Below are 23,018 nucleotides of genomic sequence, written 5' to 3' on the forward strand. Positions count from 1 at the left end.
TTAAAGGTGCCACTAGACTGTTTTGGATGGGGGGTGGGCCTCTGCAACTTACCTGGCTGCCTCTTGCTCTGACTGAGGGCTGCTGGGAGCAGGGGGCGGGGCTTGTTGCCTCTTCCCACCCCCTGGGCTCCTTACTGCCGGAGCTCCGCTCCTGTGCGCTCCCGCAGGAAATGACCCCCGGCCCAGATTAAGAAGACCCTTTGGACCCAGTCCCTCCAGCTGAAATTGTATTACCTAGTTATTACATTGTGTTGAATTGTACTACCTAGTTATTTTAAAATGTTGTGATATTAGTGTATGTTTTTGTCTCCTTGTGATGCGATCCGCTGGGGCGGAATCCATATCCCAACAAATAAATAAAAAATGGTGCATGTGCCTGGGAGTCATGGTTGACTTCTGGCGACCCCTGGTGGTGAGGTGGCTGACTGTTGCCGACCTCCTTGTCCCAGCCCTGGTATTCCTTGGAGGTCTCCCATCCAAGCACTTCCCAGGTCGCCGAGATGTGACCAGACTGGGCTTTCCCGAGCTACCAGACGAGGGCAACACCTCCTTGAAACCCCTACCTACTTTTGGAGCAGAGACCCTCTGAGCAATGCTCCCTCTAAGTGGTGGAGTCCCGTGAGCAAAAATCCTCCTTTGTGAGCTCCTGGCATTCAAGCTGTGAGCGAGCGATTGGGCTCCTGCATCAACCACCGTTTGCTCGGGAGCAGTGTTCCCTCTAAGCTGAGTTAGTGTGAGCTAGCTCACAGTATTTTAGCCTCCGGCTCACACATTTTTAGCTTAGCTCAGGAAGGAGGGCTCCAGAGCAAACTAATTGATGCAGCAGCCAAATCGCCCGCTCACAACTTTAATGCCAGGAGCTCACAAAGTAGAATTTTTGCTTACAAGACTCCATAGCTTAGAGGGAACATACCTCGGGCGCCCTCCTTCCTGAGCGGAGACGGAAATCGCTAAACAACTGTGAGCCAGAGGCTAAACAACGGTGAGCTGGCTCACACCGACTCGGCTTAGGGGGGACACTGCCGGCTCTGACCAGCGAGGGCCAATGTTCCCTCTAAGCTGTGGAGTCTTGTGAGCAAAATTTCTACTTTCTGAGCTACTGGCATTAAAGTTGTGAGCGAGCGATTCAGCTACTGCAGAAATCAGTTTGCTCTGGAGCCCTCCTTCCTGAGCTAAGACAAAAATGTGTGAGCCAGAGGCTACAAAACTGTGAGCTAGCTCACACTACCTCAGCTTAGAGGGAACACTGGCGAGGGCTCTTCCCCGTGCCCGAGACGGGCTTCTGCACGTGCTCAGGGCCCCCCACCCCTTCCAGTGAACTGCGAGCTCCTCCCTCGCCTCTCCGCCACCAGCCTACCTTGCAGGGCTGTTGCGCGCGGAGGAAGATCTCTGCGCGGCGCTTGGCAGGGGCGCGCCTCCGGTTCCCGAGCTGCCTGCCGGGGAGGAGGAGAGCGGCAGTCGCTGCTGCTGCTGCTGCTGCTGCTGCTGGCAGCGGCAGAGCCCAGATCGCCGCCCAGCCGAGCGCCAGCCTGGTGTCGTCGTCCCGTCCCCCCCCCCCTCCCCGGAGTTGCCTCCTCTTCCTCCTCCTCCTCCGGCTCAACTCCCTGCCGGATCCTTGCAGCGTCCAGCCGGGGGAAGGGCTGGCAGGGAAGGTCCAGCCCTAAAAGCCAGCCTGGCCGGACTCTAGAAGATGCCCAGGTCGGGGGACCGGCGCCCGGGCACCTCCTCCTGGCTCCCCCGGCTTTGCAGCCCTCCAGGTAAGGCAAGGGTTAACGCGCCTTCTAGGGGTGGCCCGGGCTCGCCGGCTTGGGTCAGAGCTGGGAAGCTAAGCAGGGTCGGGCCCGGTTAGGACTTGGGTGGGAGACCGCCCCGGAGGGAGAAGCCCCAGGGTCGCGAGGCAGAGGCAGGCGGCGGGCAAAACCACCCACTTCTTCTGTTCCTCTCCTGCCTGGATAGCCCTATGGGGTTGCGCTGGGAAGTTCAGCCGGGTCAGCCCTGGTTAGGGGGATTTGAACCTGGGGACCCACCCACCCTCCTCCAAGTCCAGGATTGCAACTGACAGCCATCTAGGAATTGACAGGTTTTTTAAATTAAGAACTGTTGTTTTTCTTGCTGGTTTTTTTAATTAACTTATATATTTATTGTACGTTCCTGTTGTAAGCCGCCATGAGCCATGCCCGCCTAGAAATCATCATCATCTTCTTCTTCGCCAGTTTGGTGTAGTGGTTAAGTGCGCGGACTCTAATCTGGGAGAACCGGGTTTGATTCCCCACTCCTCCACTTGCACCTGCTGGGTGACCTTGGGCAAGCCGTAGTTCTGATAAGAGCTGTCCTTGAAAAAGAGCCATTCCTGTCAGAGCTCTCTCGACCCCGCCTACCCCACAGGGTGTCTGTTGTGGGGAGGGGAAGGGAAAGGAGTTTGTAAGCCGCTCTGAGACTCCTTCGGGGAGTGAAGGGCGGGGTATAAATCCAATCTCTTCTTCTTCAGTCACAAGTTCTCTCACAGCTGTTCTCTCAAGGGCAGTTTCTGTCAGAGCTCTCTCAGCCCCACCTACCTCACAGGGTGTCTGTGGTGGGGAGGGGAAGGGAAAGGAGTTTGTAAGCCGCTCTGAGACACCTTTGGGTAGTGAAGGGCAGGGTATAAATCCAATCTCTTCTTCTTCTTCTTCCCCCTCCTCTTCCTCTTCCTCTTCCTCTTCCTCTTCCTCCTCCTCCTCCTCCTCTTCTTCTTCTTCTTCTTCTTTATTAACAACAACAACAACAACAACAACAATGGGGAAGGCAATGGCAAACCCCCTACGCCCCTCTCTTGCCTTGAAAACCCCAAGAGTTGCTATAAGTTGGGTGTGACTTAACGACACTTTCCCACCACCACTGATTTCATTTCATTTCGTTTTACAAAATCCGTATCTCCCCTTTTTGCCCTTCCAAGGGCCACCGAGGTGAACTTTGTGAATTTAGGCAGATTCCAAGAAGGAAGGGCAGCATCTGTGCTTAGTTCTGGTGGTCCTTTCTTACATGCTCAGGGAAATGCCGATCGCCACTTTGGGGTCAGGAAGTAGTTTTCCTCCAGGCCAGTTTGGCTGGGGATCCTGGAGATTTTTTTTGTCATCTTCTGGGCATGGGTCAGGGGTCACTCTGTGTGTGTGTGTGTGGCCGGGGAGGTATCTGTGAATTTCCTGCATTGAGCTCAGGGTTGGACTAGATGACCTTGGAGGTCCCTTCCAACTCTGTGATTCTGAAGCAGCTAAGAATTTAAAACCTATGTGATAAAAAATCCCATTTTGCAACCATTAAAATCATGCCCTGTGCATCTGCCTGCTTACCTGGGGAAGGAGGAAGTGGTGAAGTTGGGCTTCTTTTTTCTACATGCCTTTCCATTTGTGGCTGAAGTCTTTTAGGGGGAGAAGGGGGGGTTAAAGACATCTTTTAAGTAATTCTCTGAAAGAACAGGGCCCAGTGGTTGGACCTGAAGGGACCGGCTAACTAAGGGCACTGGAAAGAACTTTGTGCAGCCATTCCCGTGGCTGTGTCGGTTCTGTGTGCGGTAGCGCATGATGCTCTCCATGCGCCCTATGTGCACCTTTGGGGAAAAGTTTTATCGGCCCGGGGCTTGTGAGATTCAGGCGCTGGTTGGGGGGGGAAAGGGGCCCGGGGGGGGGGGGGGGAGCGCCCTGCAATTCTTCCCAGCTGTAGGAAGTTTTCTGATCTGACTCCCAATAACTCCCCACAACTCTTTTTAAAAAAAGAAATTAACCCATCGCTAGCTCTGACATCAGACAAAGATGTCCATGTTGGAGTTGGAAATGGCAGGATAGAATCTTCCTTTGGAGCTTTGCATCTAAATGGAGTTTCCCTCACCACTGGTTCATAGAATCACAGAATCATAGAGTGTTAGAGTTGGAAGGGACCTCACAGGTCATCTAGTCCAACCCCCTGCACTCTGCAGGAGCAGAGCTGAAAGAGAGCCCTACAACATACCCAAAAGATGGTTGTCCAGCCTTCGCTTGAAGACGTCTAGCGAAGGAGCATCCACCACCTCCCAAGGCAGACTATTCCACCGCTCAACCACTCTTACAGTCAGGAAGTTTATCCTGATATTTAGCCGGTATCAACTCCCTTGTTATTTCCACCCATTAGATCTAGTCTTGCCATCCGGAGCAAGAGAGAATAGATCTGCTCCATCTTCTACCTGACAGCCCTTTAAATACTTGAAGACGGCAATCATGTCCCTTCTAAGCCTTCTGTTTCTCAGGCTAAACATACCGGACTCTTTCAGCCTTTCCTCTTTCAGTTTCCTCTTTCAGGTTCTTACTAGGGCAATTTGTCTACTAGATCTCCTTTGTGTGGTGGTTTGTTTTTTTTTGCAAAATGCAAGGGGTTTTATTAACAACGTATAGAATAACGTGAATGTGGCAGTGTGTCGTCATGGGAGAAAGAGCGGGGGAATTCTGCCCCCAAAGAGCTTATGGTACAGACAGCGGCAGGGAAGGAAATAAACACAATTAATGCATTTATTTGCATAATAGTCCCATAATTGCGACGGCGCTCTCCAGATGTCTCATCTCTTGCTCATTTCGCTCGCTGGGATCTCTCGCCACAATTGGAACCGCGAAAGAGTCCTTTTGCTTATTTTCCGCTGCGATTATTAAAACACCTTGGAAGTAGCGTAGGCTGCTTTGAGAAAAGGTAACATTCTGCACATCTGTGTGATTTTGGGAAAACGTACTACTCTGCGCGTTAGTTGGTGTGATTTCTTTATTTGATAGGGTTTTATCCCACCCCTCCCATCTCCAAGGGCTGCATCCTCCATTTTATCTTCACGACAACCCTGTGAGGCCGGTGTGGCTGAGAGAGCGCGGGCGGAATTTGAATCTGGGTCTCTCCGATCCCTGTCAGACGCTCTAACCACTGTGGCGCACGAGGTTAATCGTCCCGGGTTATCTGATGCCAAAAAAGGAGGGAGGGGCGACGACAACCCTGTGAGGCCGGTGTGGCTGAGAGAGCGCGTCACCCCGCAAGCTCCACGCAGGGGCGGAATTTGAATCTGGATCTCTCCGATCCATCTCAGACGCTCTGACCACTGTGGCGCACGAGGTTAATCATCCTGGGTTATCTGATGCCCAAAAAAGGAGGGAGGGGCGAGGGACTCCCAGTGTCTGTGCATTGAGGTTAGGATTATAATATGGAAAGAATTATTGTTTGTGCGTCTCTCTCAATTAAGTTCACTAATGAATATGTAAACTGAATTTGGGGGGGGGGACCTAGGGATGAGTCTCTAATCTGAGCCAGATTGGTGTAGTGGTTAAGAGCACGGACTCTATTCTGGGAGAACCGGGTTCGATTCCCCACTCCTCCCCAGCGGCTGCTGGTGTGACTTTGGGTCAGTCACAAGTTCTCTCAGAGCTGTTCTCTCAAGGACAGTTCTGGAAAGAGCTCTCTCAGCCCCACCGACCTCGCAGGGTGTCTGTTGTGGGGAGGGGAAGGGAAAGGATTGTAAGCTGCTCTGAGACACCTTCAGGTAGTGAAGGACAGGGTACAAATCCAATCTCCTCCTCCTCCTCCTCCTCCTTCTTCCATTTGTTTTAAAAAGCATTAATAGCAGTTATGGGAGAATGGGAATCCGACTGAGACTATTGTGTGGGAGAAGTCATCCTTCCTTCAACATCACTTTCCCAATTTAAACTGCAGTTACTTCCCCTGTGTGGGAAAGCTTCAGTCCAATTCTCTCCCATCCTGACCTGATCGCTCTTTGGTATTTTTTTAACTTGCCGTGGATAATTGGATCCCTCATGTCCTCTGGACCCTGGGGGTAGTTTTGAGCTGTTCCTGTGGACCATGAACTGTCCATGGAAGCGAGTCGGCAGAGGCAGGTTGTGGAACAGTGCAGGAAGGGCCGGCGTGGTGTAGTGGTTAGAGAGGGTCTAGGATCTGGGAGACCCGGGTTCGAATCCCCACTCTGCTGTGGAAGCTCGCTGGGTGACCTTGGGCCCGTCACATGCTCCCGGCCTAGCCTACCTCACAATGTCATTATGAGGATTAAACGAAGGGCAGAAAGATGTAAACCGCATTGGGTCCCCGTTAGGGGGAAAGGTGGGATGGAAATCAAGTCAATAAATAAAAGGGGATGCAAGCGATAAATCTCATCAGATTGCCCCGAAGCAGGAAATCCCAGTTTGGAGAAGACGTTCTGTGAGTCTCATTCTGTCAGTATTGGGTAGAGAACTTGGGATCTGGAGTGAGGTTAGCAGGCAAATGGCAATAGGGGACGGGATTGGATCAGGTGTGATATGCAGAGAGGTAGTAGGCATGGAGAAATCAGCATTGGCAATGAACAGGAATTGCAACTGATAATGAAGCTCAAGACAATGCATCCTCCTGGACTGAATCAAGACTTAGGTTTCCTGTCTTGTTACCTATGCTGATTCCTGCACACCTACTACCTCTCCGCATATCACACCTGATCCAATCACGCCTGCTATTGTCACTCGCCGTCTATTGTCATTTGCCTGCTAATGTCGTTTGCCATCTGAAATCACGCCACTTTCCAATATATAGGACAGATGGACTCGCATTCCAGCTGTATCTGAAGAAGTGAGTATTGACTCACAAAAGCTCCTACCCTGCCATGGATTTTGTTAGCCTTTAAGGTATTACTGGACTCTTACTCTTTTCTACTCCACATTCAGAGGCACTAATCCTCTGAACCCCAGAGCCAGGAAGCATCATCAGGGGAAGGCCTCAGCCTCTCTGCCCTGTGGTTGGCCCTCCAGAGGAACTGTGTGAGACAGGATGCTGGGCTACATGGACCACTGGTCTGATCCAGCAGGGCTCGTCTTATGTGCTTATGAAGGCCTTAGCCCCATGCCCTGTTGTTGGACCTCCAGAGGAACTGGTTGGCCACTGTGTGAGACATCTGGACAAGATGGACCATTGGTCTGATCCAGCAGGGCTCTTCTGATGTTTTTCTCAGGGGAAGGCCTCGGCCTCTCTGCCCTGTTGTTGGCCCACCAGGGGAACTGGTTGGCCCCTGTGTGAGACAGGATGCTGGACTAAATGGACCCTCCCTGGTCTGCTTCAGCAGGGCTCTTCTTATATGCTTATGAAGGTCTTAGCCCCATGCCCTGTTGTTGGCCCTCCAGAGGAACTGGCTGGCCACTGTGTGAGACGGGATGCTGGACTGGATGGACCCTCACTGGTCTGATCCAGCAGGGCTCTTCTGATGTTCTTATGCAGGTTGTGGAACAGTGCAGGAAGGGCCGGCGTGGTGTAGTGGTTAGAGAGGGTCTGGGATCTGGGAGACCCGGGTTCGAATCCCCACTCTGCTGTGGAAGCTCGCTGGGTGACCTTGGGCCAGTCACATGCTCCCGGCCTAGCCTACCTCACAATGTCATTGTAAGGATTAAACGAAGGGCAGAAAGATGTAAGCCGCATTGGGTCCCCGTTTGGGGGAAAGGTGGGATGGAAATCAAGTAAATAAATAAAAGGGGATGCAAGCGATAAATCTCATCAGATTGCCCCAGAGCAGGAAATCCCAGTTTGGAGAAGACGTTCTGTGAGTCTCATTCTGTCAATATTGAGTAGAGAACTTGGGATCTGGAGTGAGGTAAGCAGGCAAATGGCAATAGGGGGCGGGATTGGATCAAGTGTGATATGCAGAGAGGTAGTAGGCATGGAGAAATCTTCTGAGGTTCTTCTCAGGGGAAGGCCTCGGCCTCTCTGCCCTGTTGTTGGCCCTCCAGAGAAACTAGGTGGCCACTGTGTGAGACAGGAGGCTGGACTAGATGGACCCTCCCTGGTCTGACCCAGCAGCGCTCTTCTGAAGTTCTTCTCAGGGGAAGGCCTCGGCCTCTCTGCCCTGTTGTTGGCCCACCAGGGGAACTGGTTGGCCCCTGTGTGAGACAGGAGGCTGGACTAGATGGACCCTCCCTGGTCTGATCCAGCAGGGCTCTTCTGAGGTTCTTCTCAGGGGAAGGCCTCGGTCTCCCTGCCCTGTTGTTGGCCCTCCAGAGAAACTGGGTGGCCACTGTGTGAGACAGGATGCTGGACTAAATGGACCACTGGTATGATCCAGCAGGGCTCATCTTATATGCTTATGAAGGTCTTAGCCCCATGCCCTGTTGTTGGCCCTCCAGAGGAACTGGTTGGCCATTGTGTGAGACAGGATGCTGGACTGGATGGACCCTCACTGGTCTGATCCAGCAGGGCTCTTCTGATGTTCTTATGAAGACCTCACCCTCTATGCCCTGTTATTGACCCTCCAGAGGAACTGGTTGGCCCCTGTGTGAGATAGAATGCTGGACTGGATGGACCACTGCTCCGATCCAGCAGGGCTCTTCTGATGTTCTTATGTCCTTTAACTGGAGATGGGTATTAAACCTGGGCTTTGTAGAATCAAACCTTCCAATGATATTGTGCAGCCCACACTATGGCTGTGGGGACATGAATTTAATACCCAAATTAAGTGCAGGTCTTTTAGACGCGCAAGAGCAGGGGTCATTTCGTAGAAAAAGAGGTGCAGGAGCTCATTAGCATAGCTCATTAGCATAGCTCATTTGCATAGGCCACACCCCCTGACCTCACCGGAAGTGTGTCAGAAGGCAACACCCACCGCTCAGGCTCCACTGGACTCTTTTTGATTGCTAGCTATTGGGGGGGGGGAATGTGCAGATCTGTCCTCGCAGAGGAGGGAGAGCTTGTACCTGAATAAAACTTGGTCTTAAAGGTGCCACTGGACTGTTTTGGACCGGGGAGCTGGGGGGAGCTCTGCAACTTACCTGGCTGCTTCTTGCTCTGACTGAGGGCTGCTGGGAGCAGGGGGTGGGGCTTGTTGCATGTGCCCGCCCCCTGGGCTCTTTACTGCCGGAGCTCCGCTCCTGCGCGCTCCTGCAGGAAATGACCCCTGCGCAAGAGAATAATGCCTTGGCCCAGTTTGCCCTTCCCCCTCGAAAAAAACAGAAGCCCTCTTGAAAAGCTCTATATTGGCTTTCAGCCTTTGCTTGAACACACAGGGAGTTGCCCTGTACTGCATCAGCCTATCTGCCTATCACAGTGAGTATGGTCTTCTTAGACTGGCAGCTGCTTTCCAAGGTCTCAGGCTGAGTTCTTTCACATCACTTACTACCTGATTCTTTTTTTACTGGAGATGGCAGGGGTTGAACCTGGGACCTTCTCCATGCCAAGCAGAGGCTTTGCCACTGAGCCACAAAGCCCCTGCCTTTATCTGAAGGAGCCCCCCCCCCAGCCTTAGCTGCAGAACTGTTATGGAATGTTTATGAAGATTCCGTCAGCTCAGGAGCTTCCAGAACTCTTGCAAAGCCCAGCGAGAGATGGGGTGGGGGAAAGAGATGCTGCAGAAAAGGGAGTAAAATCATAGGATCAGGGCTTTTTTTGAGGGGGGAGGTGCTGGAACTTTTAAGAGGGAAACTAAGTTTTCCATCAGTATGCTGAAAACTCACAAACTGATAAACGTTTCTAAAAGAATGTTGTCAAAGAGCTTCCAGAACTCCATTCCAGTGCATTCCTCCAGAAATAAAAAAGCCCTGCATAGAATCATAGAGTTGGAAGGGACCTATGGGGTCATCTAGTCCAACCCCCGGCACAACACAGGAAATTCACAAATACCTCCCCCTCCACACCCAGTGATGGGTCGTTCACACGAGTGGTGTGAATGTGGGAGAGGAAGAAGCTGGGTGGTCGTGGTGGATAGAGGCCCAGGAATTTGTATCCGCATGAAATACTCGTGTCTCCTGGGCTGCATCTCACGGCCGGGTTTTTGTAGTGGTTAATTGTGCAAACTCTAATCTGGGAGAACCAGGTTTGATTCCCCACTCCTCCACTTGCAGCTGCTGGATGACCTTGGGCAAGCCATAGTGCTGATAAGACCTGTCCTTGAAAAAGAGCCGTTTCTGTCAGAGCTCTCTCAGCCTCACCTACCTCACAGGGTGTCTGTTGTGAAGAGGGGAAGGGAAAGGAGTTTGTAAGCCGCTCTGAGACGCCAAGTGAAGGGCGGGGTATAAATCCAATCTCTTCTTCTTCTTCTTCTTCATCATCATCATCTTCTTCTTCTTCTTCCAGTACTGTGTCCAGTTTTGGGCACCGCATTTTAGGAAGGATGTTGACAAGCTCGAGCGTGTCCAGAAGAGGGCAACCAGGATGGTGAGAGGGTTGGAATCCAAGTCTTACGAGGAAAGGCTGAAAGAGTTGGGTCTGTTTAGCCCGGGAAAGAGAAGGCTTAGAGGGGACATGATTGCAGTCTTCAAGTATCTCAAGGGCTGTCATGTAGAAGATGGAGCGGATCTATTCTCTCTTGCAGGCTCTGCTCCTGCAGAGTGCAGGGGGTTGGACTAGATGACCTGCAAGGTCCCTTCCAACTCTAACATTCTATGATTCTTCTTCCTCTTTCGGCTCTGCTCCTGCAGAGTGCAGGGGGTTGGACTAGATGACCTGCAAGATCCAACCCCTAACACTATGATTCTTATTCTTATTCTTCTTCCAGCTGGCCCTGAAAAATCCGACAGGCTCCTGCCACTTCTGCACACAGCGGCCCGTTCGAAGCATGCTCGTCAGGATCGGCCCCATTCGGTTTCTGCAGCAGCACCTTCTCGTCGTGGAGGACGCGGAGCCCAGGGATCCCGCCCCCAAGTCCACCCCGGCCCCATTCATGACTGAGGGACCTCCCACGCCGGCAGATCCAGACTCGGCCCCTCCCAATGCCACCAACGCCACGGACTGCGGGGAGGACATCTTGTTGTACGGGGAGACGGAGAAGGTGGTGATTGGGACGGTCCTCTCCGCCATCACCTTGCTGACCATCGCCGGCAACAGCCTGGTCATCATCTCCATCTGCACCATCAAGAAGCTCCGCCAGCCCTCCAACTACCTGGTGGTCTCCTTGGCGGCCGCCGACCTGTCGGTGGCCTTCGCGGTCATGCCCTTCGTGATCATCACGGACCTCGTCGGAGGGGAGTGGCTCTTCGGAGAGGTCTTCTGCAACGTGTTCATCGCCATGGACGTCATGTGCTGCACGGCCTCCATCATGACGCTCTGCGTCATCAGCGTGGACAGGTAAGGAGGGGCTCGCAAGTTGGTGGGTGGACACGGCGGGTTCTTGGTACATCCGGGCCAGTCCAAAGGTTTGGGTCGCCTAGGCCAACTTTCCCAGGGGTCAGGGGCGGATGAAGGCTCACGGGTGCCCTCAGCACTGACCAATCTTGGTGCCACTGTTCCCTCTAAGCTGAGCAAGTGTGAGCCAGCTCACAGTTTTTTAGCCTCCAGCTCACAGATTTTTGTCTTCGCTCGGGAAGGACGGCTCCAGATCAAACTAATTTATGCAGTAGCCAAATCGCTGGCTCACAGCTTTAATGCCAGTTGCTCACAAAGTAGGATTTTTGCACACAAGACTCCACAGCTTAGAGGGAACATTGCTTGGTGCCCCCCTCCTTTCCACACTGACCCCCAGTCCATTTTCGTTGTTGACCTGTCTGACCAGAGATACAATGCAGGTTGCAAGAAGACAAACATTGATTCATAGGATAACACAATATACTGTACAAACTAAGCTTCTCACCCTTTCCCCGACTTTGTGGCGCCCCCTTTGGCCCTGGTGCCCTAAGCATCTGCTTCGTCTGCTTCATGGTTAATATGCCCCTGCCAGGGATGCCCGGAGCTGCTGTCTGGGATGGGTGTACCCCAAGCCGGTGCCCCTCCTGGCAACCCGGGCAGTGGTGCTGGGGCTAGGTCACTACAGGCTGCCCATTTTTGATACCCCCGGTCCCCCTGCCCTCGGGAGCCCTAGGCAATTTCCTAGTGCCATCTAGCGAGTGGGCCGGCCCCAGACCTGTAGCCAGGATTTTGTGGCTTGTGGGGCAATTTTTTTTTCTGCCGGGGCTGAAGTTCTCAATGCAGAAAGACTTTTCTTTCTGCCAATAGGGAGCTATTACCAGGATGGATCTCTAAATTGCAAGCTGTCAACCATTTTAGATGACAGTTCTCAGCTGCTGCAAGTTAATCACTTCTACCAGCCAAAGCAACAACTCCGCTAACAAGCCGGCAGGTGGGGGTGATGACTTCTAGAGTCCAGAAAGCTGACACTTAGGCAGGAAAACTCTCTCAAAGGAGACCAGTTTCTTGACACAGAGGTAGAAGGTATCCTAGTGGTCACCTACTCCAACCCCCTTGCTCAGTGCGGGAATTAATCAGCTACAGCACATCACTCTGCTTAAAGGAGTGCACACCTTTCAAAAATGTTTTTAAATGACTGAAAAAAGCATTTACAGGAGAAATTCTTCTATGGGTTGTGCCTTTAAGAAAGGGGGCAAAGCCCCTGAAAGCCCCTCCATAGCTACAGGCCCGGCTGGCCTACCTCTGAGAATATGAAAATTCTCCAAAGAAAAATTAGGTATATGTTATCACTAGAAATCGAGAAATGGTTCTGAGGCCAAATGGTTTCAGACTAACGTTACCAGAAGTTGGGGGGGGGGGGGGGGAATGCCCTTTTAAAAGGGGGGGGGGGGAAAAAAAAAAAGGGGGGTTTGATGCGGGGAGGGGGGGGGGGGGGGGGAGAATGTCCCTTTAATAAGGGTGTGGGGGAAAAAGAAGAAGAGGAGATTGGATTTATACCCCGCCCTTCACTACCCAAAGGAGTCTCAGAGCAGCTTATAAACTCCTTTCCCTTCCCCTCCCCACAGCAGACACCCTGAGAGGTAGAAGAAGAAGAAGAAGAAGAAGAAGAAGAAGAAGAAGAAGAAGAAGAAGAAGAAGAAGAAGAAGAAGAAGAAGAAGAAGAAGAGGAGATTGGATTTATACCCCGCCCTTCACTACCCAAAGGAGTCTCAGAGCAGCTTATAAACTCCTTTCCCTTCCCCTCCCCACAACAGACACCCTGTGAGGTAAAAGAAGAAGAGATTGGATTTATACCCCGCCCTTCACTACCCAAAGGAGTCTCAGAGTGGCTTACAAACTCCTTTCCCTCCCCCTCCCCACGACAAGGCACCCTGTGAGGTAGGTGGGGCTGAGAGAGCTCTTGACAGGAACGGCTCTTTTTCAAGAACAGCTCTTATCAAAACTACGGCTTGCCCAAGGTCATCCAGCAGCTGCAAGTGGAGGAGTGGGGGAATCAAACCCGGTTCTCCCAGATTAGATTCCGCACACTTAACCACTACACCAAACTGGAAAAGGGCAGTTGAAGCTAAATAGCATCACCCGTGAAGACAGTTTCAAAGGGTAGCCATTTTGTCCTGCAGCGGAACAGCTGGATTCGGATCCAGAAGCGATTAGAGACCCGCAAGATTTTCAAAGAACAAGGTTCCAAATGTCAAAGTTCCCTTTTGTCAGATATACAGGGAGCTTTGACTGTCAAACCCTTATACCCCCTCCCCCAAATCCTGTTGATTTCCTAGGAGGTATAGTATTGCCAGCTTCAAGTCAGGAAACTTTGGAAAGGATGTGGGCAAAATCAAGAGGGTGCAGAAGAGAGCGACGAGGATGATCAGGGGTCTGGAGACCAAGCCCTATGAGGAAAGGCTAAGGGCCCCGGGAATGTTTAGTCTGGAGATGAGGAAACTGAGGGAGGGACATGATTGCTCTCTTTAAATATTTGAAAGGCTGTCCCTGGGAGGAGGGCCAGGAGCTGTTCAGTTGGCAGCAGAGGAGAGGACCCGAAGCAACGGGTTTAAGTTACATGCAGAAAGGTATCGGCTGGGTATCAGGAAACACTTTTTCGCAGCCAGAGTGGTTCAAAGGTGGCATCAGCTGCCTCCGGAGGTGGTGAGCTCCCCTTCACTGGCAGCTTTCAAGAAGAGGCTGGACGGATATTTGTCAGGGATGCTTCAGGGTGGTCCTGCATTGGGCAGGGGGTTGGACTAGAAGGTCTGTGTGGCCCCTTCCAACTCTAGGATTCTAGGATTCTGTGATTCTACGGTTCTAACTCTTGAGAGGTTTGGGGGCAGGCCCGTAGCTATGGTGGGGCGTGGTGGGGCTCGGCCCCCTTCCTTAAAGGCACAGCCCCACAAGTGTTTCTCCTGTAAAAGCTTTTTGCAATCATTTAAAGGGAGGGGGAGGATAAAGCCATTGCATCCGGAGTCTAAAATTACCTTACTGCAGCCCTGTTATAGCTCTGTAATTATGATCAGAACTGAACATATTTTGCTTTGGAAATCCACGTACGCCGTGCTCAGTGTATATTGGATGTGGAAAGTAGCTTTTATGGAACAAAACCAAATGTCATCGCTCAGGGATTCAGATGACTAAGGGTGGGGCAGATCCTGCCAGGCTTTTAATGGGGAAATATCATCAGTCTAGCAAGGGCTGCCAACTTCCAGGTGGGCCCTGGAGATCCCCTGCTTATTACAACTGATCTCCAGGCAACAGAGAAGAAGAAGAAAGAAGAAGAAGGAAGAAGAAAGAAGAAGAAGGAATAACAAGAAGAAAGAAGAAGTAGAAAGAAGAAGGAAGAAGAAGAAGAAGAAGGAAGAAGAAAGAAGAAGAAGAAGAGGAGGAGGAGATTGGGTTTATAACCCGCCCTTCACTACCCAAAGGTGTCTCAGAGTGGCTTACAATCTCCTTTCCCTTCCCCTCCCCACAACAGGCACCCTGGGAGGTAGATGGGGCTGAGAGAGCTCTGACAGAAACGGCTCTTTTTTTCAAGGACAGCTCTTATCAGGACTACGGCTTGCCCAAGGTCATCCAGGCAGGTGCAAGTGGAGGAGTGGGGAATCAAACCTGGTTGTCCCAGATTAGAGTCCGCGCACTTAACCACTGCACCAAACTGGCTCTCACACCAAACTGGCTCTCCTCACACCAAACTGACTCTCAAACTGGGAAAGGAATTTGTAAGCCGCTCTGAGACTCCCTTGGGTAGTGAAGGGTGGGGTATACATCTAATTTCTTCTTCTTCTTCTTCTTCTTCTTCTTCTTCTTCTTCTTCTTCTTCTTCCCCTCCCCACAACAGACACCCTGTGAGGTAAGTGGGGATGAGAGAGCTCTCTCGAGGACTGCACATGAGAGAACAGCTCTGAGAGAACTTGTGACTGACCCAAGGTCATGACAGCAGCTGCATGTAGAGGAGTGGGGAATCATTGAGAGCCAGTGTGATGTAGCAGATAGAGTGGCAGACAAAGACAGTGGGTATCCAGGGTCCAAATCCCCACTTTTACCATGGGAGCTCTCTGGGTGACCTTGGGCCCATCACAAACTCTCAGCCAGGCCTACCTCATGGGGTCGCTGTTGTGAGAAGCGGAAGGAGGAGGAGGTGTTAGATTTATACCCCGCCCTTCACTCAGAGTCTCAGAGAGGCTTACAATCTCCTCCCCTCCCCCTCCCCACAACAGACACCCTTGTGAGGTAGGTGAGCCTGAGAAAGCTCTTTCGAGGACTGCCCTTGAGAGAACAGCTCTGAGAGAACTGGTGACTGACCCAAGGTCACCCAGCTGGCTGCATGTGGAGGAGTGGGGAATCAAACCCAGTTCTCCACATAAGAGTCTACTGCTCTTAACCACTACCCCCAGGAAGGGGGAATGACGTTCTAAGCCTCCCTGAGTCCCAATGGTGGGCAGCAAAGTGGGATATGAATAAATTTTAGAAATTCCAATGCATACTCTTCATGCAGAGAGGGATAAGAGATGCCAAAAAAACCCACCCTGGATAGGGAGTTAGCAAAGCTGGGTGTTTAATTTTTCATTTGAGAAGCAAAGCAAAGGAAATGCGAACACAGGGACTTGCCTTCTGCCGAGTCAGACCTTTGGTCCATCAAGGTCAGCTTTGCCAACTATGACTGGCAGCGAGGAACGGCGATGCACATCACCTGCTGCCTGATCCTTTTACCTGGAGATGCCAGAGATTGAACCTGGGACTCTCTGTACGCTGAGTAGATCATCTGCCAGTGAGCCTCGGCGTCTCTCCGAAATGCACAAGAGCTTGTCTTAAGCTGAGTCAGAACTTTGGCCTGTCAAGGTCTGTTTTGTCTACTCTGGCTGAGTGAAAAGGCTCTCCGGGGTCCCAGACGGCTGTCTCTCACATCACTGGCTACCTGGTCTGCTTACCTGGCGATGCCGGGGATTGGGGGAGGGAAGATCGACAGATCTCGGAAGCTAAGAAGAGCTGGCGCTTGGGTGGCATTGGGAGACCACTCAGGAAGTCTCTGCAGAACCAGGGCAAAGGCAAACGACACCTGCTTTTCCACCTGCCTCGAATGCCCCTTGCTATGTCAGGGGAGATTTGGTGGTACTTACGCACGTATTGGGAATGTCTGCCCTTCGATCCTCTGCATGCCGAGCAGGTGCTCCAGCGCTGAGCCGTAGCCCCGCTCTGCTCTACCTCCCATCCGGAAAACACGGCCTCTAAATCTGTCATTCCAAAATATCATGAACCGTAAGGTAAAGGTAACGGTTTCCCTTGCTCGAAAGCCAGTCGAATCCGACTCTAGGGATGCGGGGCTCGTCTCCGTTTCCAAGCCGAAGAACCAGTGCTGTCCGAAGACGTTTCCGTGGTCATGTGGCCGGCATGACTAAACGCCGAGGCGCACGGAACGCTGTTACCTTCCCACCGAAGCGGGACCTATTTATCTACTTGCAATGTCTTGCTTTCGAACAGCGAGGTTGGCAGGAGTTGGGACCGAAGACAGGAGCTCACTCTGTCACGCGTCACTCCGGTCTCGAACTGCCGAGCTACAGACCTTCCAGTCTACAGCTTCAGTGTCTCTTCTGAGCCACCGCAGCATAGTGAACAGTAACACACACAAAAAAGCCATGCTCGGTGAGAGCTGTGGCCTTCTTTAATCCTGTATTACGCCATGGCCAAACAGGTGCCTTGGAGGGCCAACGAACACGGTATAGAGGCTAGGGTCCTGGAGATCCAGAATTACAACTGACTGCCCGACTGTAGAGAGATCAGCTCCCCTGGAAAAAATGGCAGCTTTGAAGGGGGGGCCTTTATGGCATTGCATCCATGCTGAGGTTCCCCCCCCCCTGAAATCCCACCGCTCCAGGCTTAGGGTTGCCAAATGTTTTTTGGCCGGGAGCGGGGGGAAGGCTCCCGGCCGGCGTCTTAGGTGTGCGCGCGTGTCACCCGGAAGTGACGTTGCACGCTGGGGGCGGGGCCACGCCATTTGAGGGGAAAACTCTTTGTTTTCCCCTAAGCCCAGCAGGAACTCATTAGCATATTAGGCCATTCCCCTCACAGCACAGCTCATTAGCATATTAGACCACACCCCATGCCTTCCCTTGGCTTGCCCGGGCAAGCCGGCCCTTGGACAGGCCGGGGAAGGCACGGGGAGGCATTTAAATGCCTCCCCGATCCTTCCAGGGGCCCCCTGGCCCGCCCACCTTGGAGTCGCCGGGGGAGGGTCGCTCTCCAGGCCTTCCCTCTGTAGCCACGCATACGCAGAGGTTTTGGCTGTAGTGGGCGTGGCCGACTCTGAAGCCAGCCAGGACTCCATTCCTGTGCGTTCCAGCCCAAAAATAGCCCTGGGGTTGCCAGGTTTGGGGTGGAAAACACCTGGAGACTTTGGGGGTGGATGCAGGAGAGGGCGGGGTTTGGGGAGGGGAGGGGCCTCAGCAGGGTACAATGCCTTTCAAAGCAGCCATTTTCTCCAGGGGAGCTGATCTCTGCCAGCTGGAGATCAGTTGTAAAAGCAGGAGATCCCCAGGCCCCACCTGGAGGCTGTAGCAACCCCGAGCTGCAGTGTTAGGAGAGTCAAGTAACGAATAAATATACACTGCAAGAAACTTTTATAAATTAACATGTTCTGTTTATAACTATCATTCTATAAAGTGCATTGTGCGCTATTATAACATCCTTGTCAGGTACATACATTCAGTACATTCAGCCTAACAATAACATTCCGTTCATTCAATTTCACAACTACCAGTCAGTTTTTCATCACTATTTTAAAAGTCAAGCCCCAACGGGTGTTTCCAGGATTACAAGCCCGCTTCTACTTGCATGAAGTCTTCCAAAAGAGGGGGGGGAGCTTTCATTTAGAGTTGTGTAGATGCTTATTGCTGGTCATAAGAACATAAGAGATGCCAATGTTGGATCAGGCCAAAGGCCCATCCAGTCCAACACTCTGTATCACACAGTGGCCAGAAATACCAGTGCCATCAGGAGGTCCACCAGTGGGTCAGGACATTAGAAGCCCTCCCACTGTTGACCCCCCCAAGCACCAAGATGACAGAGCATCACTTGCCCCAGAGTCCCTATCTATACCTTGTGGCTAATAGCCACTGATGGACCTCGGCTCCATATGCTTATCTAATTCCCTTTTGAAGCCGTCCATGCTTGTAGCCGCCACCACTTCCTGTGGCAGTGAATGCCAAGTGTTAATCACTCTTTGGGTGAAGAAGTACTTCCTTTTATCCGTTCTAACCCGACTGCTTAGCAATTTCATAGAGTGCCCACGAGTTCTTGTATTGTGAGTAAGGGAGAAAAGTACCTCTTTCTCTACCTGCTCTTTCCCATGCATAATCTTATAAACCTCAATCATGTCACCCCTCAGGCGTCGTTTCTCCAAGCTAAAGAGCCCTAAGCGCCTTAACCTTTCCTCATAGGGAAAGTGTTCCAACCCTTTTATCATTCGGTTCTACAAAATTGTAATTTTGGGAATTGTCTAATCCATCTGTCCTGCTGTCAAGATCAACAGCAAACAGGTACAAACACACTCTTCAGGAAAAGTTATGCTTTATTGGTATACTGGTCTGTTGTCAAGTGCTACAGTTACATTGTTAGGAATAACGATTAGTGCAAGGGACTCGCTACATATACTCTGATGCTTCAACTAGCTAAGCAAATGAACTTCAAGCACTCGCGCGGGAATTCTCCCGGCGGGACATTACATCATGAACGGGAGACCAATTGTTGCGGGAGGCGGGACAAAGTTCTCTCCACCCAAGGCTCAGGGTGGATTTTTGAAGATCACAATTATCCACTGTGTGGTTTTTTTGTTTTGTTTTTTAATCCCCGTTTAGCTATTCTGGCTGTGTGCAGAACAGGATGCTTATTAGAAGCGTAAAGTCAGGGGCAAAAGGAAGCGATTACCTCCTCAATCACTAAAAGCTTCTGAGCTTGGAAGCGGCCGATCTGATTCTGCTTATTCATTTCCGATGTGAACAGTTCAAGGAGACAAAAACACGCACGGAGCACTTGAGGTTGACAGGAGGGTAATGGAAAGTTAGCATACGTCATACAGCAATGACAGGTTTCTTCCCTGCCTTTCTTTGAATCTCTCTGTAGAAATATGGCGGCCTCACCTAGGGGCCTGCGTTGCCTCCAAAACAGAATTCATTTTGTGGTCGGACGAATCTGTAGACACATTTGTTCATGTATGCAGAGAGACTAGAACAGGGCTGCCAGTTGTCGCTTGGGGAATTCCGGGTGATTTGGGGCAGGACGCTGTGGAGGGAGAAATTTGAAGGGGGATTTCACCTAGAATCTATGGTATATCATAGAGCAGGGGTGTCGAACTCATTTGTTATGAGGGCCAGATCTGACCTGAATGAGACCTTGTTGGGCCGGGCCGGGTGCGTCATAAAATGTAACGCCAGGCAGCAGAGATATAAACTTTATAAAGGACACAAACACAAAGATGCTTAAAACCTTAGCTCTGTAAGCTGCAAACCTACTTTTGATTTACTGACATTCACCACAGAAAGCTCACACTCAGAGTCCTGGATCTGGGACCCCGGTTAAAACATGAAATGGCTGAGCGATTGAGAGAGCTTGGTGAAGCAAGCGATGATGCAGCAGCAGAAGCGGCAGAACTGGAAGCAGGAGACGGCCAGTTCCACTGCGGGCCTGATGGAAGCCCTCCGGGGGCCTGACCCAGCCCCCAGGCCGCATGTTTGACACCCCGTCCCCTGCCATAGAGTCTGAAATGGCCCATTTTCTTCAGGGGAGCAGTTATAACTACTGGAGAACTCCAGGCTGCACCCGGAAATTACATCAAAGAATCGCTATGAAAACAACTACAGCTGTGTAACAATATTTATAAGAATAATATGTCAAATAGCCGTGGCGTATCATCCACCGTATCACAATAAGAAGCATGTATATCCATTGCTAACCAAACAAAAGATAACACAGTCCCTTATCTTTTGTTTGGTTAGCAACGCATGTACATGCTTCTTATTGTGATATCGGGGATTAGAGGCAACGACAATTTGATATATTGTTCTTATAAATATTTTTGCATCGTTGTAGCAGTTTTCAGAGCGATTCTTGGATGTACACTCCTACACTGTGAATCCTTATTGTTAAAACACTGCCCACCTGGAAGCTGGCAGCCCTAGACTGGAAAAGAGAAGAGGAAGAAGAAGAAGAGGAGGAGGAGGAGATTGGATTTATACCCCACCCTTCACTCAGAGTCTCAGAGCAGCTTACAAACTCCTTTCCCTTCCCCACCCCACAACAGACACCCTGTGAGGCAGGTGGGGCTGAGAGAGCGCTTTCCAGAAACTGCTCTTTTTTCAAGAACAGCTCTTATCAGAGCTATGGCTTGCCCAAGGTCATCCAGCCAGGTGCAAGTGGAGGAGTGGGGAATCAAACCTGGTTCTCCCAGATTAGAGTCTGCGCACTGAACCACTACACCAAATTGTGTCCCCGATTTGTGTCCCCAAAAGAGGGGGGTCCCGCGCCTGTAGAAAAGCTACGGGAGACCCAAGGCATTTCTGGACTGAGGTGATTAATCGACATGCAATGCTTTATGTTTTTCTGAGAAGTACTTATGGCTGTTACAAATGAGCCTTTAACATTGCATGCAACCACTGTGAGTAGCCATGCGAATGGACTTGGGGAGGAGCTGTGGCTCAGAGCATCTGCTTAGCATGCAGAAGGCCCCAGGTTCGATCCCCGGCATCTCCAGTTACAAAGGATCACGGAGTAGGTGATGGGAAAGATCTCTCTGCCTGAGACCCTGGAGAAACACGGACAGTCTGAGTAGACAAGACTGACCTTGACGGACCGAGGGTCTGTTTTGGTGTAAGGCAGCTTCATGTGTGTTCTGATGTGTGACTTCTTGGAGCAGAGGTGAGCAACTTATGGCCCCGGGGAGGTAACATCTGGCTTATGGGAGCTTTTCACCTTCAATTTGTCGGGAGCTTCGACCGGCCAGATGGCAGCATCAACAGATGCTCCTGCAAAGTGGCTAAACAGCTTGAGGACGGGGTGGTTTGAAGAACTGTCAAGAGCGGCAGAATGGGAGAGGAGGCCTCGCGTGGTTTCCGGGTGCCTTCCAGGAGTTCCAAGTATTGGGATATTTGGTTCATTTAGCAGAGTTTGCCCAGTTATAGAAGCCTGATACTGGTCCTTTCCGCACTTGGATCTCACCCCTGGTTTTATCAGAGTTCAACTCGCGACACAATACCTTGCGTTTATTCCTGGTTATAACAGCATCCGTTTATCGCGGGACAAGCGTGGGGCGAATCCGGGGTGACCTCAATCCAATGTGGAAACAAAAAATACCCCGAGATAATTACAGGGGTGAACTCGAGTGTAGTGTAGAATGTCAAAATATCCCGAGATAATTGCAGGGGTGAACTCGAGTGTAGTGTAGAATGTCAAAATACCCCAAGATAATTGCAGGGGTGAACTCAGGGGTGAACTCGAGTGTAGTGTAGAATGTCAAAATACCCCGAGATAATTACAGGGGTGAACTCGAGTGTAGTGTAGAATGTCAAAATACCCCGAGATAATTACAGGGGTGAACTCGAGTGTAGTGTAGAATGTCAAAATACCCCGAGATAATTACAGGGGTGAACTCGAGTGTAGTGTAGAATGTCAAAATACCCCGAGATAATTACAGGGGTGAACTCGAGTGTAGTGTAGAATGTCAAAATACCCCGAGATAATTACAGGGGTGAACTCGAGTGTAGTGTAGAATGTCAAAATACCCCGAGATAATTACAGGGGTGAACTCGAGTGTAGTGTAGAATGTCAAAATACCCCGAGATAATTACAGGGGTGAACTCGAGTGTAGTGTAGAATGTCAAAATACCCCGAGATAATTACAGGGGTGAACTCGCGTGTAGTGTAGAATGTAAGTTCGGGGGCAGGGTTGGACCAGGATTTAAGGTCTAGTGCAGAAAGGATCAATGAGTGCAGTTTCTGTGTGTGTGTCAAACTTGGGTCCTCGTTTGCCATGGGTTCAATCCCCGGCATCTCCAGTTAAAAAAGGGCCAGGCAGGAGGTGATGGGAAAGACCTCCGCCTGAGACCCTGGAGAGCTGTAAAGAGGGGCTGTGGCTCAGTGGAAGAACCTCTGCTTGGCATGCAGAAGGTCCCAGGTTCAGTCCCCGGCATCTCCAGTTAAAAAAGGGCCAGGCAGGAGGTGATGGGAAAGACCTCCGCCTGAGACCCTGGAGAGCTGTAAAGAGGGGCTGTGGCTCAGTGGAAGAACCTCTGCTTGGCATGCAGAAGGTCCCAGGTTCAGTCCCCGGCATCTCCAGTTAAAAAAGGGCCAGGCAGGAGGTGATGGGAAAGACCTCCGCCTGAGACCCTGGAGAGCTGTAAAGAGGGGCTGTGGCTCAGTGGAAGAACCTCTGCTTGGCATGCAGAAGGTCCCAGGTTCAGTCCCCGGCATCTCCAGTTAAAAAAGGGCCAGGCAGGAGGTGATGGGAAAGACCTCCGCCTGAGACCCTGGAGAGCTGTAAAGAGGGGCTGTGGCTCAGTGGAAGAACCTCTGCTTGGCATGCAGAAGGTCCCAGGTTCAGTCCCCGGCATCTCCAGTTAAAAAAGGGCCAGGCAGGAGGTGATGGGAAAGACCTCCGCCTGAGACCCTGGAGAGCTGCTTCCAGTCTGAGTAGGCAATACTGACCTTGATGGACCAAGAGTCTGAGTCAGTATAAGGCAGCTTTGTATGTATGTGTTCTAAAGTCACAGGTCCATTTATCCAGAGAGAACAGACGTTTTGAATACTCTAGGCAAGATGAACATAAGAACATAAGAGAAGCCCATGTTGGATCAGGCCAATGGCCCATTTAGTCCAACACTCTGTGTCACACAGTGGCCCAAAATACCAGGGGCCATCAG

The 23,018-nt window shown here is 51.3% G+C and overlaps 1 protein-coding gene across 1 annotated transcript in view; it reads left to right on the forward strand.

Annotated features, from left to right (window-relative positions):
* Window positions 1-10,558: 10,558 nt before the first annotated feature.
* The window catches only part of LOC107106400 (5-hydroxytryptamine receptor 7-like), a 20,241-nt gene continuing 7,781 nt past the window's right edge, over window positions 10,559-23,018 (forward strand). The window contains exon 1 of the mRNA XM_015406537.1: window positions 10,559-11,067. Within this exon, the coding sequence (XP_015262023.1) occupies window positions 10,559-11,067 (509 nt within the window). The remainder of the gene's footprint in view (window positions 11,068-23,018) is intronic.

The sequence above is a fragment of the Gekko japonicus genome, unplaced genomic scaffold (genome assembly GCF_001447785.1).
Source record: "Gekko japonicus isolate JY-2015 unplaced genomic scaffold, Gekko_japonicus_V1.1 scaffold1774, whole genome shotgun sequence".
NCBI lineage: Eukaryota > Metazoa > Chordata > Lepidosauria > Squamata > Gekkonidae > Gekko > Gekko japonicus.